This window comes from Rhinolophus sinicus, linkage group LG10, assembly GCF_036562045.2.
Source record: "Rhinolophus sinicus isolate RSC01 linkage group LG10, ASM3656204v1, whole genome shotgun sequence".
Classification (NCBI taxonomy): domain Eukaryota; kingdom Metazoa; phylum Chordata; class Mammalia; order Chiroptera; family Rhinolophidae; genus Rhinolophus; species Rhinolophus sinicus.
The window spans coordinates 14660131-14673164 of NC_133759.1; the positions used below are offsets into that span (position 1 = coordinate 14660131).

Genomic DNA, 13034 nt, shown 5'->3' on the forward strand with positions numbered 1-13034 from the left:
CCGCAGCAAATTCCAAAACTATATTTAGTTTACTTAAATAAACCAGGTGAGGCAAATACGTACTTCACCTCGAGTGAGTGGCCCGGCTGTTCGTGTATTTTACCGCATATGGCCCTTGGTGAAAAACGTTGAAAAAAGTTTGGACACCCCTGCTTTACAGTGATTTTTCCCTACTGTGTAGACCTGCATGCCTCTAGGTATATGTAATGTGTAATAAATGGTCTCCAATGACATCATGCTTTAGTATCAGAATCGTGGGTGGACCAAACTCAGAATCCAAGAAGCACAGCCAAGCCCATTCTGAGCTCATCAGTGTTCTCTAGTCTCAGCCCTTTCACCAACTGGTTGTATAACAAACCGCTCAACCTTCCATTTCTTTACTTTTCCTGTCTGTAAAACAGGGATAATTAATATTGTTAGAGGACTATTTGAGAGCAACTTACATTGTCATAAGGAATTAAAATTAATGCTACATAAATGTTGAATGAAAATAAATTGTACTTCCTCTATTTGGCATTGTATAAGCTCTTCCCTTTAAAAAGATCAACTGATATTTATTTACATACTCTATTTTCCTTATCATCTATCTAAATGTTTGTCTTTCTTACTTGGTTAGCTATCTGGGTACATAGGGTTGGGTCTGTATCTTCACTTGGTATAGTGGCCATTGTGGCCACTAGTGACTCAATAGTCATTTGTTTTCCTGGATGTGTTTGACAGTGATGATTCTGGCTGAACGAAGTCCTCAAGATGGTCTGTTAATTTTCAGTTATTCAAGATCATTGAAGTGGATTCTTAGACACTTTCAAGGGAGAAGAGCTTGTCATTCTTTCAAGCAACCAACCAACCACAGGTGAGAAGCAGAAAGGTATGTAGAGTGAGTCTCTGGCCTTCAAAACATCATATTAAGGGATAAGCCACAGAATCAAAGGAGAGAGAACCATGGATGCTCTCACCGGTACTTTTCCTGCTCTTTCAAATTAATATTCTTTTTTTTCCTCCAGCTTTATTGAGGTACAATTGATAAATAAAATTGTATCTATTTATAATGAGACATACACCATGATGATTTGATATACGTATACGTTGTGAAACAATTACCATAGTTAAAACATCCATTACCTTACAGTTACCACTTTTTGTAATGAGAATGTTTAAGATTTATTCTCTTAGCAAAATTCAAGTGTACAGTATGGTGTTATTAACTACAGTCACCATGCTTTTCATTATATCTCCAGAAATTAGTCATTTTATGACTGAAGGCATATACTCTATGAACAGTCCCTGCCCCAGCCCCTGGTAACTGCCATTCTACTCTCTGTCTGTGAATTTGACGCTCGCTCTCTCTCCTTCCACATATAAGTGAGATCATTTAGTATTTGTAAGATTTCCTGCTTTCTCCTGGCTGAATAATATTTCATTATATATCTCCATTCTATCTATCTATCTATCATCTATCTATCATCTATCACATTTTCTTTAGCTGTTCATCTGTTACTTAGGTTGTTTCCCTAACCCTATTTTGACTATTGTGAATAATGCTGCAATGAAAGAGCAAGTACAGATATCTCTGTGAAATACTGATTTTGTTTCTTTTGGATAAATACCCAGAAGTGGGATTGCTACATCATAGAGTTCTATTTTTATGTTTTGGAGGAAACTCCATACTGTTTTCCATAGTGGCTGTACAAGTTTACATTCCCACCAACAGGGCACAAGGGTCCCCTTTTCTCCACATCCTTGCCAACACTTTTTATCTCTTGTCTTTTTGATGATGGCTATTCTAACAGGTGAGAGGTGAGATCTGTGGTTTTAATTTGCATTTCCCTGATGATGAGTGATATTGAATACTTTTTCATGTAACTGTTGACCATTTGTATGTCTTCTTTGGAAAAATATCCAGTCAGATTCTTTGCCCATTTTTTATTTTGTTTGTTTGTTTATTATTTATTAAATTTATTGGGGGTGACATTGGTTAGTCAAGTTATATAGGTTTGAAGGGTACATGTCTATAATATATCATCTACATATTGCACTGTGTGTTCACCACCCAGAGTCAGTTCTCCTTCCATCATCTTATATTTCCCACCCTTTCCCTCTTCTACTACCACCTCCCCACTTACCCTCTGATAACCACTAGACTATTGTCTGTGTCTTTGAGTTTTTGTTTCTTTTTTCCCTTTATTTACTTATTTAAATATTTTATATTAATTTCAGGTGTGCAGCATAGTGGTTAGACATTTGTGTAATTTAAGAAGTGATCTCCCTGGCTTGTCTAGTACCCACCTGACACCATACATAGTTATTATTATATTATTGACTATATTCCCTATGCTACACTTTACATCCCCATGACTATTTTGTGACTACCAATTTGTACTTCTTAATCCCTTCAGCTTTTTCACCCTACTTCCCAACCCCCTCCCATCTATCATCCCAATAAACCTAGTACCCATCTGGCACCATACATAGTTATTACAATATTATTGACTATATCCCTTTTGCTATACCCTACATCCCCATGACTGTGTAACAACAAATTTGTACTTCTTAATCCCTTCCCTTTTTCACTCACCTCCAAACCCCCTGCCATGTGGCAACCATCAAAATGTTCTCTGTATCCATGAGTTTTTTCTATTTTATTTGTTCATTTATTTTGTTATTTAGATTCTACATATAAGCAAAATCACATTGCATCTGCCTTTATCTGACATACTCCACTCAGCACAATACCCTCCAGGTCCATCCATGCCACTGCAGATGGCAAGAACCTATTCCCTCCATGGCCAAACAATATTCCATTGCATATATGTGCCATCTACTCTTTATCCATTAATCTATTGACAGATACCCAGGCTGCCTCCACATCTTGGCCATTGTAAACAATGCTGTAATAAACATATGGATGTACATGTCCCCTCAAAGTAGCATTTTAGGTTTCTTCGGATAAATACCTAGAAGTGGGATTACTGGGTCCTTCTTTGTCTCTTGTTATCACCTTTGTTTTCAAATTGATTTTTTTCGGGTATAAGTATTGCCACTTCAGCTTTTGTTGTGGTTGTTTCTATTTTCATGCAATATCTTTTTCCCATTCTTTTACTTTCAGCCTTTCCATCTGAAATGAGTCTCTTGTAGGCAGCATATATAAGGGTCTTGTTTTCTTACCCATTCAGCCACCCTATCTTTTGATTGGAGCATTTAATCCATTTACACTTAAAGTAATTGTTGATAGATATGTAGTTACAGGGCACTGTATCACAGGTGCCAGTCCTGGAAGTTCAATATTTGAATAATAGGATTTCCAAAAAGACAGAATAGGGGAAATGGAGGAGAAGACATAAAAAAATAAACAAATAAAAATAAAAATTCAAGATCATTTCCCAGAACAAAAGAGCTTGAGTTTCAAGACTGAAATAACACATCCAATATACAATGGGATGAATGAATGGGCCCAAATCAAAGCACATCATTGTGTAATTTTGAAACATTAGGAAGAAACAGAAAAATTTTCAGACTTCCAGAAATTTAAAAAAAAGAGAGAGAGGTCACATAAAATGGGTAATTGGATGTTTCCAGAATTCTCAACAGCTGTACTGGAAGCTAGTCACTGGAGTAATAGCTTCAAAATCCTGTAGGAAAATTATTTCCAACCTAGAATTTTATACCCAGACAAACTATATAGAGGGTGAAGGTTTTCAGACAAGCACAACCTAAAAAAAAATTTACCTGATGATGCATAAAACTGGGGAAAACATCCCAACAATAAGAAGTAGCAGTGTTATTTAGAGATACGAAAATAGCCATCTACTGATCTGCTAATAGAGATAAAAGTTGCCTCTGGGGAAGAAGTCAGGTGGGAAGGGGGACTGTTCCTTTAACTGTGAGAATGTGTAATTTTGATAAAAATATTAAAATAGCAGAAAGAGAAGAAACAGTTTTAAACAGAAAGACTTGACTGTCTTGAGTTGATGTGACTGTTTTGAGGACTATGATGAAAGATACAGAGGAAGAAGTATGACAAAAATATTCTGAAATGCTTATGTAAGAACCTGGCTAGGCCTTCTGGAAGCAGAGATTACTTGCAGTTGGCTCAAAAGAAGAGGCATGTTAGAAGAGGTGGTATGGGCCTTTCCTAAATATAGCAGTGGGAGATGTTGGGAAAAACATTGGAGAAAGGATATGTAAAGTCTCCTAAAAGTGCAACGATCAATGATGTCTGGGAAACAACAAGTAACTCCAACTATTTAGAGACCAGCAGTGTTTCCAAAATTTTTGCTTCATGTTATAATCACCTGGGGAGCTTTTAAAAATCCTGATGCCCGTATCACACCCCGTACCAATTAAACCAGAGTATTGACAATAGGAGCCAGACATCAGTATTTTTAAAAGACCCTCAGGCGATTTGAATATGCTGCCAAGTTTGGGAACTACTGGAGTATAATGTTTGTGTGAGGAGGCTGACTGGAAGGATAGGGTAAAATTGTCAAGAATCCCAAATGCTCAGCTATCTAACCTGGTCTCCAGTAGGCAACAGGATGCCATTGAAGACTTTTAAACTGGAAGTGTTGCACGGTGGTATTTGAGGAAGATTAATGCACAGAAGAAATGGGAGGAGGTGAGACTCCAGAAGCAAGAAGACCGCTAGCTAGACTGTTTGGCTAGCTCTTGATTCAGAGTAAGCAGAGCAGAGAAGTACATGGGCTGCGTGTTTTAAGTGTGTTTACTGTCATCAACTCCTCTCTGCTTCTGTGGAAACTGTACTGTTCCTTTCTCTAAAACTCTGCGGTGTCCCCCTCCCCGACACAGGGGTGGCCTGGCTGGGTAGTCCCCCAGAAGAAGCGAGAACCACCAGGAGGCAGTGTAGGCCAAAGCCTTGCCCCAAGAGAGGGCAGGGGGCTTTGCTCTCTGATTGGGCCAAATCCGTGGCTTGTGGGAAAGGAATCCCCGTCCCAGAGAAGTTGAGGCCCAAACAGGAGCAGTGGGTGAGAGGGTGTGTGGCTTATAGTTCCAAGAACCGACAGGGAAATGGCAGCCTGAGGTTGTCCTAACTGTCCCCCACCTCAGTTATCACACTGCCCTTCCAGGAGGTTCCTTGCTAGTTCCTGCCTGTGGTGAGAGATATACTAGACCGTAGATGCCATGAACACGGCTGTGAGCATCAAGAAGTTGGGGGCCTCTTCCCACCTGAATCCCCAGCGACTCAAGAATGGAGTCTGGAACTCACAGTAAGTACTTGGTATCCAGTGACTGACTGAGGCAAAAAGGAAGTGGGAGCTCAGGGGCCGGTGTTCGGAGCCCCGCAGGCTGTGGCTCTGGTTTCTTTATATGAGGGGGACGGAGGGAAGGTGAAGAGGCGAGTCATGACCCTGTTCTCAGTTTCCGTGACAATCGCTGCGGGCTCGAGTAACGAAAGTGGAATTCATCGATGGCTGGACCGTGTCCGGTGTGTGTGTGTGTGTGTGTGTGTGTGCTCAGCCCCTCGTGGTAACCGGCTCGAAATCCCCGTTTTTCAAAGGCAGCTGAGAGCCACTCCATTGGAGCAGCACTCACACGCTTAATGGGAGACGTCGAAATGCCTCTTTTGAACACAGTGACAAACACCCCCTCCCATCCAGCGGCGACGTGCACGTGACAATCTTCGGTCTCTCCCAACTACGTGGAAACTTGGAATAGGTCTGCGGGCTGCACACAGCTGGGCGCCAGGGTCCCCGCCCCCCGCGCCTTCTCATCACTGCCCGGGCGCTGATCCTCCGGGAGCAGGGGGCCCCCGCGCGGCCGCTGCACCGCGCCGCCCTTGCCCAGTACCGCGGCTTTCGGGCTTCCGCACCGCCCGCTGCGTCCTGCCGCTAGGGAAGCGGCTCCCGAGGCGGTGGCGGCGGGCCCAACGCCGGCCCTCGGGCCCGGGCCATGTGGGACCCGCGGGCAACTAGGTGCGTAAGTGGCGCGGGAAGCGCGGGGGGCACCTCGGGTCTTCCACGTCCCTCGCCTCTTCCTAGAGGGAAACGGCTGCGCGCGGGGGCCGGCGACCTCCGAGGCAGCACCCGAGCAGGCCATCCCTGTGGGCCCCGCGCTCATCCAGGTGCAGACCCGGGCCTGTTGCGCGGGGTCAGGCGCGGGGGTGGCTCTGGCCTTCTGAGCCCCAGGGGACGAGGGGACGAGCTGCGACAGGACTGCAGAGGCTCGTGGCCTGCCTCGTTCCCACCAGGGTACAGAACCTGCGGCTCCGGGTCTCACCTCCCACCTCCTTGGGAGGACCCCAGGGCTGCTAGTATGTTCTAATGAGAAGACCAGTGGATGCGCCCCGGACACACTCTTGGGCTGGGAAGCGCCCTGCGCGGGGCGGGATTTGCCGGGAACTTGGAGAGTCTGGTCGATTCCCGGCTGCTGTAGGTTCGCGAATCCAGCCCTGGGCAGGCCTCTTCCCCAGCCCGCCCGATCGATCGTGAGCGGGACTTGCCAGAAAGGGGCTTGCTTCACGGTCTACAGTCCTCGGCCAAATGAGTCTAGGGGCAGGGGAAGAGCAGGGCCCAAGGCCGAGAAGCGGAGTCCCCAGATGCCCAGTCTCTGCTTCAGATCGTTTTCAAACGTGGGCTCAGAGCCTGGGAAGGCTCACTCCGCCCCCTGCGGCCGCGAGCCCAAGGAGAGCCCTGAGCTTTTGCAACCCTGCTGAAATTGCACCTATCTTTCTGCGTGCAGCGCAGGCCAGCTCCCCTTCCAGCTGGGAGTCGTTTCTGGAAGGCTGTAAGCTTTGGTGCTTCCTAGCGAAAAATTTTAGGGAGATGTGCAATTGAAAAATAAAGAAAAAAAATTAAACAGAGAAAGGGGGCTCTGAGATCTCTAATCCCCAGCATTGCTGTTAGCCCAGTCAACCTTAGCTGGAAGATCAGGGAGCAAAGAACCTTGCGTTCCCAGCACCCAAGTTCTCCCATGGCTGTCTGTGCTGAGTCTCCCTGGTGCCAAGCACCTTTCTGAGGCAAGGCTGTTACACGGATGGCTTGGTCTTTTATTGAGCATCCTGTTTTGTACCTTATAGGAAGTACTACCTTGTAGGGGAGACAGAAGTTTGTTTCAGCTGTTTTCCGGTCAGCTCTGTTTTGTAGAATTGCATGATCGGGGCTTGAGTTCTCAGTACCGTTTGCTGGCCCTCGCATTCTCCACAGGGCATGGAGGTGGGATGGGTGTGTGTGGCATTCATCCCAAGTCAAATCCCCCTTCTTCAGGTGTATGGGTTTCTCAGTCCTCTTTTGACTAAGACCCACAATAGGAACCACACCCACCCACGTGCATATATAAGCATAAAACTGCAACAAGAGCTCCACAGTGTATTTATTCTCTCTACAGGGTGAAGCACAGTGACATTTTCTGTCCTATTAAAAAGCTAATCATAATCCATTAACTTGATTTTATGACCAACTAACCAGTTTAGGTGGCAACTGCAGGCTCTCTTTGGAGCACCTCAAAGAGGCTTAGGAAATCGCCATTTCCTTGGGAAGTAACCATTGGAGCGATGAAGGAGGCTGATATCCATACTCGAGTAAGGAAATTCATACTTGAGTAATGAGAGTACCATAGGACATGGCTGTGTGGGTCATGCCAGTAGCGTCTGCAAAGGCAAGCTAGAGGATGCTTCTGGTTACTCTGGTTCTGTCTGTCTGCCCACACCAGCTGGTTGTCTACCTTGAGCTCAGTGGGGCCTTGTGTGAGTGCTGAGGAGATAGGAGAATAATGGCTCCTTGTCATTATGCCTGTTTTCTTTTGAATTTTATTTATTTATTTTTTTTTTGGAGAAGGAAGTAGAGTGCTTTAATGCTGCCACAAACTCTGGATTTATAAATTCGAAAGGGGATTCTTTAAGTCTCTGCTCAGAATTTCACAAATGCAGTGTCAGGAATGGGGCCATGAACATTTTATAGATGAAGAAACCGAGGCCCATCACTTGTTAGTCATTAGTGGCAAATCAAGGAATATATATATATATATATCCTGACTTCCCAGAGCATGGCTCTCAGCGACCAAATAGAGACTTTGTGAGATTCTTAAACTTCTCTTTGCTGATTAGTTTTGTTTTTCTGTGGCTGCTACGAAAAGCCCATTACTAAGGTATATGCCCTTGTATTATTATTGTTATTTTTTTGCTTGTTAGGATGAAGCTTCTTTTAGCAGCCAAAGTAGAACCCGCAAGCCTTCTGTTTGGGTGGGGAAGGTAAAATGATCCTGAGGATGTTTTTAAGACCTGAAGTGGAGGTTGGGGGTGTGGGCCTCCAGCGGTTGTCAGGAATGTGGCGTTGTTTTAATTAACCTTGAGGAACAAGATCTTTGCCCTTTCAGATGGGGAAGTGGGGCTGACAGGTCAGAGCTTTGCCTTTGGTTTCCCTTTGCCTTTGCTGTGTCAGTGACACAGATTACTGTGGGTTCATGGCTTTTGTAACAAGTTTCCTTAGAGTGCACGCTGAGGTTCTTAAGGTCAAAAAATCCTTACTATAAGAAATCTTTATAAGAAAGAGGAATTGGGGGAAATGGATAGTTTTAGTAAAGATGACACTCTAAGTTACAGCAGAGATTGATTATAGGGACAGTGGTGATGGCAGAGAGAGATTCAGGTTTAAAATAAAAAATAAGTGTTGAACCAGGTAAACAGGCACCTTGAACCCCAAAATGTCACAGTGCCTACACCGAGAGCAGTGTTCTTCTTTTTGTCAGTGGGGTTGTCCGTGCTGCCTGACCAGACATTTTTCTTGGTCTCAAATTTCTTAAGTAAGCATTGCCTTGTTTCCTTGTTTTTATGGAAAATCTGGAAGTGGGAATGCGCCTTACCTGTGATAGCTTGACCCAGTTTACGTGAGTGGACTCCACCTTTTGCCTTGGTGTTGAACCTTTGTATCAGTGCCCCTCTGGACTCACCATGACATGTGTCTGCAAGCTGGTGGGACTCCTGTGTGTGTGTTGGACCCAGGCCACATCTGGCTTTAGCTGTGACTGTGTTTGAAGTTCCGATGACATTTAGATTGAGATGTTTATATTTTTGTAGGCCCTGGATCCTCCTGTCAATGGAAAGGGGGCCAATTGCTACCTCTAGAAAATGGTGATGACATTTCGGAGGTGTAGGGGCGGAAAAGTTCTTTTTCCCTTCTTCCCCGCTAGGTTCTTTGGCTGTTCTAGTAGTTAAACTGACATAAGACAGATTAACAGGAGGGAAACATTTAATTTTGTACACATGGGAGCCCCATAAAAATATGAGACTCAAAGAGGTGTCCAAAGCAAGAAGCTTTTATACCTTTTAGACAAAGAAATAATGCATTTGCGAAAAATTGACAAGACAAAGGGTTTGGGTTTGGGGTAATCAATTGGTAAAGAAGTAACAAGGTTTGTTTATACAGCCTCCTCGCCCCTAAATTCCCTGTCTCTGGTGATAAGGATGTCTCTCTACCCTCCTGGTACCGGGAGGGTACCTTTCACATGGAGATTTATCTTCTGCTTTCAGGAAGATAAAGAAGGGTCAGAGTCCTTCTTACACCAGCTGTTTCTCAAATACCCTTAATTCAAAATAATCAATACGCTGAAGTGACATTTTGGGGTGGCATATTCAGCTTCGCTTCAGAGGACGCCAGGCCATTTGGGAGGAAATTTCGCAACACAGGGAATATAGAGAATCACAGTGCTATACGGGCAATTTGATTCACTGTGAGAATTCTCAGATCACAGCCTCGAACTGGGGTGAGCTTCATGTCCAGGTGTGGCCGCCAGTGCACTCTCCTTTGGTCACCGTTGGACCAGCTCATCTCTGCCCATCAGGGCCTACTCTACCTGGAGAAGTCAAAAATCAGTGACTTCCAGGGCTCACTCAAGTCTGAACTCATTGGCCAGGTGCCAAGGGTCCCCATAAACCGTCCCTCCAAGACTTCCTCTCTAATATGCCCTTTCTTCTCCCCTCAGTGTCTTACCTCTTTTCACCTGTCTATGCTTTCTTATTTTTGTTTAAGGCAGTTCCACTCCCCACATATCTCAGTGCCCTGTATAGGCCTATGGAGGATGTAAACATATAAGACATAGGTAGGCGCTGCTCAAGGTGGTGAAACAGAGTTAATGCCAGGCTGACCTGTGAGAAAGGATTAATGGAGATGCAGACGAGCACGCCCAGAGAGTTCCCTGCTCCTGAATCCTTCCCAGGAGGAAGTATGGGAGGTCAGTTTTGAGTTGTGCCTAAATAGATGAAGAGAACTTCTAGCAGGCAGATTGAAGGGTGCCAGGAGGGAGAGAGGCGTATTCTAGGTAACAGGAGCAGCTTCTTTTTAAGAATAATGGTGAGCAAAAGGGTGTATACTTTAAACATCAATATAATAATAATAATAATAGTTGATCCTATGTCAGGCTGTATGGTAAGTGTGTTTCATATATATCTTATTTAATTCTCACAGAAATATTACGAGCAATCCCCATTTTATAGACCTCCCTGTACCAGAATGTAAGCTTCATGAGGGCAGCAGTGTTGTGGTCAGTCTTGCTCATTCACGTATCCTAAGCATCCATCAGAGTGCCTGGCACACAATTAGCACTCACTCAATATTTATTGACTGACTGAGGAAATGGGGAGTCCAGGCTTGTAGGCAATACTATCCCTGTTTTCCAGTGAGGAAACTGAGGCCTAGGGTTAAGTGAATTGGCTACCTGACATCAGGCCTGGAAGAGGTAAAATAAGACTTGATCCCAGGCTTCTGGACTTTCTCTGCTATCAGGGGGACACATTTACATCCTTCTATCTTCCTGGCACCAGCCCCAGCCCTGTTACATTGTTGTGCAAAGGTGTGGGAGAGGCAAGGAGCCAGATGAATTTGTGGCTACAATATTGTGGGCATATAGTTTGGAGAATGTTGAAGGTAGTTGAAATGTGTGTGTGTGGGTCTTAGAATGGGAATCAAAGCTTTTGGGGCTTTATTCTAAATGGGGTTAGAAGCCATGGAAAGTGTGGTGTGCATGAGTGTGTGTGTTTGTGTGTGTGTGTGTGTGTGAACACACAGTTTTATTTAGAAGGCTGGGAGTGTGGATAAATACATCTTTCAGCCTGGCCTCTTTTTTCAAGGCCAAGATCAAGGTTCCATGTTTCAGGAAACTGTCAGCTAGTGTCAGAACTGAGGCTAGAACTCAGATTCTCCTGACACTGTTAAGGGACTGCCCTTCAGGTGTCCCTGTCTGGGGGAGACTGTTTTGTGTATGGGGAGCTCCGGGGCACCTTGGGACCCTCCCGATGCCACAGTGGATGGTGTTTTAGCCTCTGCTGGGTTTCTCTTGACCTTCATATTGAGGGGGAATTAGATTACTCTGGTCTTGAGGGTGGGAGGTGGAATGGAGGCCATTAACCAGCATTTAACATTATCACAGAGGGACTTGGGGACATGGAGGGGAGGATGTCTGGGCTGCTATTATTCAACTCAGGTTCTTTGGTGAATGAGAAAGCACTTTGTTCCAGGGCTGCCACCGCAGGGTGGCTTTGTGCCCTCTGGGGCTGCTCTGAACTTTGCAAACTTTACCATCATCTCTAACTCCCAGGTGGGGTGGGGGGTGGGGGAAGGGGTGGGGGGGGAAGGGGGTGGTGGTGGTGGGGGGGACCTAAATAAAGGTAATGTGGCAGTTGTAGGGCAGACTGGAGTTAACCCAGATACGGAGAGTCAACCTGTCCTGGCCGAGGGTTAAGTTCCTCATTTGTTTGTCTTGAGGCAGAGTGTGGAGTGCTAACTGCTCAGACTTCTTTGGGGTTGCTTTTGCAGGATTTGATTTTAATTTTAAAAGCCATCCTGCCTGTTTTCCCCAGTTACCCTCCACCCTTTGTTCACCGTCTCTCTCCAGGCTTGTGAACACAGATTTTGGTATCAGGCTTGAGTTTGCTCCTTGCTTGAAGTCTCTACACCTTGATTAAAACTGTTTTCTGACCTGTGAAATTGGGATAATAATTATACCTCTCTCACTGGCATCATTAGGGATATTTAATGAGAAATTGCCCGAGAAAGGCTTAGCACAAGGCCTGGAACATAGAACATGCTCAATGAATTTTATTTGTTATCACACAACTGCCTCGGACTCCTCTCATTCAAATAGCAAAACGGAAAAATGCCCATCTGTGGCACACACTGGGGAGAAATTACACCTATCAATGGCCACCAGCTGGGAGGGAGGCCTCCTTATGTCCTTTCTCTTTGTAGGTCACATGATTGAGACTCCACTGCAGAACCAGGAGTTGAAATTGATCTATCTTTGCCCTTTAGCGATATTTCTTGAGCACCTTCCAGGGGCCTGCTGTGGTGTTAGGGCTTGAAATGACTCTTTCAATGTCCAAACCATCTGCACACTATCCAAGACTAAAACGTGCTGTAAGGTTCTTAGCTCATCCTTCTTGGGAATGGCTTTCTTTCGTCTGAATTTACATTTTTCCTCCTTTTATTGGAATTAAAATATTTCTTCTTTTGTGCAATTATGGGGGTAGTAGACAGTACAATTTTTTTTTTTTTAAAGTTCTTGTTTGGCAAAATAAAGAGTTGGCAACCCTATTTAGGTTCCCTTAGATTTCTTTTCTGTGTATGCAAGTGTTACTTTTTACCAGCTCCAAACTAACTATAGGATTACTCTTGGTTTGAGCATTTCTAAATCTCTGGGACTATAATATCACACGGGAATATGTAGCCTTGTTCACTGACCATCGAATTCTCAACAGGTGCTTATAAATGTGTAAACATCTTTCTCCTTTGTTTTTCCCAAGTAGCCAGCAGCTTTGGGAATTTTATTTTAGTTGGGTTTATCTGGTGGTTTCTGGCTTACACTTTGTGTGATTGGCTTTCATTGAATTTGTGTCCTCCAAGGGAACATCTAACAGTTCAGCACTTCTTGGCATTCCAGGAGGTGGTCAGAAATCCAATACCACCAGTGAAATCATCTAGTTTGAATTAAACCCCTAAACCTTTCTTCCTTCCCCATTCCTCTAGCTTACTCATCTGTCTCTGATAAGTAAAGAAACAGCCAGAAAATCATTTATTCATACAACGATG

At 44.5% G+C, this 13034-nt stretch overlaps 1 protein-coding gene across 4 annotated transcripts in view; it reads left to right on the forward strand.

Annotated features, from left to right (window-relative positions):
• Positions 1 to 712: 712 nt before the first annotated feature.
• The window catches only part of TRANK1 (tetratricopeptide repeat and ankyrin repeat containing 1), a 102776-nt gene continuing 90454 nt past the window's right edge, over positions 713 to 13034 (forward strand). The window contains exons 1-2 of one of the 4 annotated variants that reach the window (XM_074312632.1): positions 713 to 853; positions 5085 to 5225. In XM_074312632.1, the coding sequence (XP_074168733.1) occupies positions 5140 to 5225 (86 nt within the window). In that variant the 5' untranslated portion in view covers positions 713 to 853; positions 5085 to 5139. Of the gene's footprint in view, positions 869 to 4551; positions 4676 to 5084; positions 5226 to 5515; positions 5931 to 13034 lie in introns of those variants that run through there. The other 3 variants (XM_074312633.1, XM_074312634.1, XM_019727660.2) reach the window with 3 other exon arrangements.